The 6,116-nt window shown below is 43.5% G+C and overlaps 1 protein-coding gene across 1 annotated transcript; it reads left to right on the top strand.

Moving 5' to 3' along the window:
* On the top strand, positions 1 to 1,290 carry LOC136516127 (auxilin-related protein 2-like). The gene is made up of 4 exons (XM_066509511.1): positions 1 to 128; positions 268 to 817; positions 1,015 to 1,090; positions 1,262 to 1,290. The coding sequence occupies exons 1-4, from the start codon at positions 1 to 3 to the stop codon at positions 1,288 to 1,290; spliced, it is 783 nt and encodes a 260-aa protein (XP_066365608.1).
* The last annotated feature ends 4,826 nt before the right edge of the window (positions 1,291 to 6,116 follow it).

A 6,116-nucleotide genomic window follows, 5' to 3' on the forward strand; every position in this document is an offset into this window, starting at 1 on the left:
ATGGAGATTCCAGCGAATCAAGCCCTTCCAACTCAATCTGAGAATGCATTGGACGATCTCGTCGAGAAAATTGACAATTTTTCGATTTCCGACCCTACTCGAACTCGGAAACAGTTCAACCAATTCGAGTCTCACTCGGACTCTGCATCCAGTACCCTGCTTTGACTCCCATTCGGACTAAAGAATTCAGCCTCCATCTATCAAGAGTTAAGCTTGAGGACCAAAGAGAGGGAAAACGTGACAACAACAGATAGTGCATGTGAGAAGGACAAAGAAGGGTCTTCTCAAAGAGTACACGAGAAAAAATAAAACGAAAGGAGATTGGAGAAAGAAAGAACTTGCCGAAGAGAAGGAAAGAAGGAAATTGGAGAGAGAAAGAGAATTTACCGAAGAGAAGGAAAGAAGGAAATTGGAGAAAGAAAGAGAAATTGCCGAAGAGAAGGAAAGAAGGAAATTGGAGAAAGAAAGAGAACTTGCCGAAGAGAAGGAAAGAAGAAAATTGGAAGAGGCAGAAAAGGAGAGGGAGCGTAAAAAGGATAGACTTGCTGTTGAAAGGGCGACAAGAGAAGCACACGAGAGAGCATTTGCTGAAGCTCGTGAAAAGGCAGAAAAGATGGCTTTGGAAAGAATTACTGCTGCACGGCAACTGGCATCTGCAGAGGCCCGAGAGAAAGAAGAGAGAGCAAGTGTTGAAACTGCTTCTGAAAGGGCTAGAGAAGCTAGGATAAAAGCAGAACGTGCGGCAGTTGAGCGAGCAACTGCTGAAGCTCGGGAGCGGGCAATAGAAAAGGCAAAGGCTGAGAAGGCTCTCGCAGAGGCAAGAGAACGAAGGGAATGATACAAATCCTCTTTTAGGGAGAGTTTTAAGTCCACCAATCAGGTAGGTTTATTTCGTTGGTATGGTACATTGTGTGATTCAGTTTGAAATTCAGACTACTATGCAACCTTGTTTTCTTTTTCTTTCCCCTTTTTAGAGAAAACGCTGACTAATATAAATATGGGTTATGGATGCAGGATATTCGACAGGAGTCACAATTTCAGAGGGCAACTTCTAGTAATTTCATTCGAAACCCAGATTCCGGCAACAGAGGTACTTAATATATTCGAAAGACTTTATTGTAAACCATGTTTTCCTTGGAAGCCTTGCGTGCATTTTGTAAAAATATATTGGGAAATTTTGGGCTGGCACACTGGGGAAACATTGTTTTGGCTGCGGCACACCGCCAACTGTGTTATTGGCTGAGACACATTACGAATTCAGGTTCCTTTGTAACACACCGCGCGCAGTAAACAATCATTTTCCCTGGTTTTGGACAGAGAACTTTTTGGAAATGACAATGGGTGCCCCTGGGTCGACTTGACTTGTCTGGTTGACCTAGCTGCTCTTGCAATTCCCCATCCCTGGCCGCCATCAGTCTCACCGCCGCCACCAGTTTAGCCATCGCCCTCCTCTCCACACCCGCGCTCCCTCCTTGTCCACAATCGGTGCCACCTTCCTCTCCGTAGCTATGTGTCCATAGATCCAAGCAGAGGAGTTGGACGAGATGGCACCAGAGAAACGTAGGAATCGCTTGGGACCGAGGAATGAATGGCAATTGAAGGGCCTAAATCTTGGTTGGGTTCCAGAAGGGTAAGCATTTTTGGCCATTTGATGTGCAAGTTGTTCAATTAACTATTTCAGTGTATCTCCATCAAGTGATTTGGTTCTATTTGGCGTTATCAATATGCGTTAAAGCCTCGGTCGATTTAGGGTCGATTTAGGGTTTCAATTATGAATCACTTTTCATTGTTCTCTACCATTTTTTTCATTTGTTTTAGGATGGATAGTAGTTCGGCGTGTAGAATTGCTGCGCGCGTTCCAAATTATGTCGAGGTTTACGATGATGGTAGTCATGTAGTGCACCCAGATTCAAATCTTGAGCTTGTTGTTGATCGTGATTCAACCAACTTGATGGACCTAAAAGATGAAATAGCAAAGAGAGTGAAGCATGGTTTGAATCAAGGAATATCAGTTTGCTATTGGAACAGGACTGTGTCCGCTTTCACCAATGTAACTTCTGATGCCAGCTTGATGGATGCAATGGACCTGTATTGGGAGATGAGGAGGTTGCCTCTGTTTGTGGCAGTTTATGACACAGTGACAGTTGAGCACAGCCAAAGTGTATCTGTTGAACCTTCTACACATCATGTCGGCAGTGCTAGTGTTGCCACAGAGCCCCTCCCTCTGGCTTTGATTGAGTATGTTGCTGAGGATGAGACAGAAGATGTCATAGCTAACAATGCAGAGACAGGGACTACCAAAACCAAGGCTAAGTCTAAGAGAGGTAAGGGAAGGAAAAGGGATCTCTCAGATGACGAGGAACCATGGGATGAGGATGAGGTAGAATATGTGGGTCTAAATGATGAGCATTTGTATTTATCTGATGTTGAAGAACAGCTAGAACATGAGGGGCAATCAACTGATGGTGACTGTAGTGAGTTGGATGACCTTTTTGTTGATGATGAAGCTAGATGTGAGATTGTTGAACATGTGACTGACCTGGAGAACCCAACCATTGCTCTTGGTGTCACATTTGAAGATGGAGATACTTTTAAGAGGGCAATTAGGCAGTTTGTTGTTCTTAATGAGTTTGAAATTGATGCACATTATAGTGAGGCTAAAAGGTACAAAGGGTTCTGCAAGGGCAGAAGTAGCAAAAAGAAGAAGTGTAGGTGGTGGATTCATGCTTCTGAGCTGTAGGATGGCAAGACATGGCAGGTCACCATACCTGCTTTTAACTATGTAATTTACAGTTATATGTGGTGTATGGTTTGTTTCATGCCCTTGTAAGCTGATTTAGCCCTTCTTTTTTGTTGCAGATAAAAAAGCTCCATGCTAAGCATAATTGTGCTAGCACTTCCAAGCTTGACCAGAACTACCTGGCTACCAACAAATGGGTCAGAGATAGAGTCATTGACATTCTTAGGGATCAACCAAATACTGGAGCTGCAGAACTAAAGAAAGATCTGGAGAAGTTCAAGATCATGCTATCTTACTACGTGGTTTGGGATGGGAGAAGGTTGGCTCTAGAGCAAATAATGGGAAAGTGGAATGACAATTTTGCTGATGTTTTTAGTTTCAAAGCAGAGGTAGAGAGGACCAACCATGGAAGCATAGTGGAGATAGAGTATGCTTCTGTTGGTAAAAAGATGAGGTTTACTAGGATGTTTATTGCATTGAAGGCTTGTGTAGATGGGTTTCTTAATGGCTGCAGACCATTTTTAGGTGTTGACTCCACTGTTTTGACAGGAAGGTGGAGGGGTCAATTGGCATCAGCTTCAGCAGTTGATGGTCATGGCTGGCTATTTCCAGTTGCATATGGGGTGTTTGAGTCAGAGTCCGCAGATAGCTGGAAGTGGTTTTTTGAAAAGCTTCAGACTGCAATAGGCTCACCTCCTGGACTTGTGATATCCATAGATGCAGGCAAGGGTATAGATAGTGCAGTTACAACTGTGTTTTCAAATGGAGTGGAACATAGAGAGTGTATGAGGCATCTAGTGAAGAACTTTCAGAAGAGGTATAGAGGGGCTGTTTTCAAGAAACACCTTTGGCCTGCATGTAGAGCTTTTAACAAGAAGCACTATGAACATCACTATAAGACCATGCAGAAAGCTTCTCCAAATGCAATAAAATGGATAGAGAACCACAAACATTTGTGGAACAGGTGGAGATTCTCACCGGATAGCAAGTGTGACTATGTCACAAACAATATTGCAGAGACATTTAATAGTTGGATCAAAAAGGAGAAAGCACAATCAGTCATCCCACTGATGGACAGGATAAGGCAGGTGATCATGGAGAAGCATGACCTTAGAAGAAGGTTATCCAACAAGATGATAGACAAGATCCTTCCTCATGTAACTAAAGATCTGAATGCAAAAAGCAGAAACCTAAACTATATCATTCATAGAGGACACAACAACACAGCTGAGATTCAAGGCACAACTAAAGAGTTGAAGACCTAGAGACACACTATTGATCTAGATAACAGAACATGTAGTTGTAATAGGTGGCAGATCACTGGGCTCCCCTGCACTCATGCCCTTTGCTTCATTAACTCACTGAGAAACAAGAGTGCAGAGGACTATATTGATGACTACTACTCTGTTGATGTGTTCAAGAAGGCATATGCCGGAATTGTAATGCCTATGACAGATAGGAACCAATGGCCCAAGGTAGACATGGGTTTCAAACTATGGCCACCAATCCTAAAGAGGGTAGTTGGCAGACCTAGAACAAGAAGGATAAAGGGTGTAGAAGGAGGGAGAACCAATGGAATGAGACAGTGCAAGAGGTGTGGACAATTTGGTCACATGATGAAGACTTGCAATGAGACAGTGTATGACAGTGATGCTCCACCTCCAGCCGCACCTAAGCCAAAAAAAGAGAGGAACAAAAAGACAAAGGTTGCAAGCACTGCATCAACCCAACAATCCCAAACTGGAGCATGTTCCATCACCATTACAACCCCACTACTAACCAACAGTCCTACATGCAACACTAGGAGGTTACATATCTCACTACCCTTGAACTTGTAACAATTTGCTTCTACTGTACTAATGTCTTTCATTTGTTAACAGTCGCAAGAGGAAGATGGAAAGAGATGGTGTAGAATCCACTGATGGACAGAGTACGAAGGGAGTGAATGGAAAAAAGGCAAAACAATGCAAGGGAGACAAGGTGCAGCTGAAGAAAGATCTGGGCAAGGCCAAGAAGCAGCTGGTGATGGATGTGCTTGTTGAGTGAAATAATTGCAAGTGTAGTGTTTGCAACCTGCTAATGATGCTTTTGGAAGATGACTTCTAATGTTGTCTAGAACTATGCTTTTGTAGCTTTTGTAATGTAATCAATCATAATTGGCCTAAATTTAGACTTTTCGTTGTTATGTGACTTGGCTATAAGCCAATCTTGAAGGCTTAAATTTAGACTTGTCGCTGTTATGTAACTTGGCTCGAAGCCAAACTTGATGGCTTGTAATGTTAAGACTAGATTGATTTGCACTTGATCTATTTTGTAGTTGCCATGCACTAAAACACATACACTTCATTGACAACCAAATTAGAACATCAGAACATACAATAGCATTCATTGACACATAAGGGAGACATAAGTGATAGACATCAACTAAAAGTTCATACAGGATGCCTACATTAACTCTGACAAATCAATGTTCACTTCACTAACACCACCAAGAGAAGTAGCACTACAATGAACATAATTGCTAGACCTAAAACAAGCAAACGATCACCTATCTTGTCGATGTTGCTCCCTATTGACTGATTGCCATCAACAATTTTCTTCAAAGCGGCATGTGCATCCTTCATAGATGCGGTTGTGCTTTCTAACAAGGTAGTGCATCCTCCAATTGATTCCTTCAAAGACTCCATGGCTTGAATCAGCTCCTGAGAGGACATCCTTGGATCCATGGCTTGAGTCAAGCCCAGAGACGGCGACCCTCTACCGATCTTTGAGAAACATCGTGGAAGCTTGGATTTGCCGATGAGGTACTCAACGTATTGGTCCTCCCACATGTAGAACTAACAAAAGAAGATGAGGAACAATGCTCAGATGAAATCGGCCATACAACTACATCAATAGGCGGATAAAATTGCAGATCTACCAACTTACATGGTTAATTAGAGGACACTTGTAGAACCTCTGCCCAAAGCTCTTGTCCTGCTTTGACACTAGGCCAATCAACTGAGCTCCACACTTGCTGCAATCAACTAGGGGAAGGTTGCTTGTGCCATCCCTAAACGCGTCCAAAGATGGCGCGCTCGAGGCAGCCTCTGTCTTCGAGCTCGAAGCCATCTTCCCCTCCTGTCGATGCATCGAGTGCTAGGGTTTCACGGGACAAGAGCGAGAGAGAGAGAAGAGAGGAAGACGACCGACTGGGGAAGAAGAAGATGGTGTGGGGGATGAGGCAGCGACCGGGTGGGGCTTATTGGGTTGGGTCGCACCACTTGACTTAGCCAGGGGCAAACTCGTACAGTCATCTAATGTTCTCTGTCCAAAACCAGGGAAAATGATTGTTTACTGCGCGTGGTGTGTTACAACAAAGGAACCTGAATTCGCA

This window comes from Miscanthus floridulus, chromosome 17 (assembly GCF_019320115.1).
Source record: "Miscanthus floridulus cultivar M001 chromosome 17, ASM1932011v1, whole genome shotgun sequence".
Taxonomy (NCBI): Eukaryota; Viridiplantae; Streptophyta; class Magnoliopsida; order Poales; family Poaceae; genus Miscanthus; species Miscanthus floridulus.

Coding starts and splice junctions, on each gene's coding strand:
- LOC136516127 (XM_066509511.1), top strand. CDS start 1: ATGGAGATTCCAGCGAATCAAGCCCTTCCAACTCAATCTGAGAATGCA. Junction 129..267: donor AAACAGTTCAACCAATTCGA/GTCTCACTCGGA, acceptor GCATGTGAGAAG/GACAAAGAAGGGTCTTCTCA. Junction 1,091..1,261: donor CCCAGATTCCGGCAACAGAG/GTACTTAATATA, acceptor TTACGAATTCAG/GTTCCTTTGTAACACACCGC.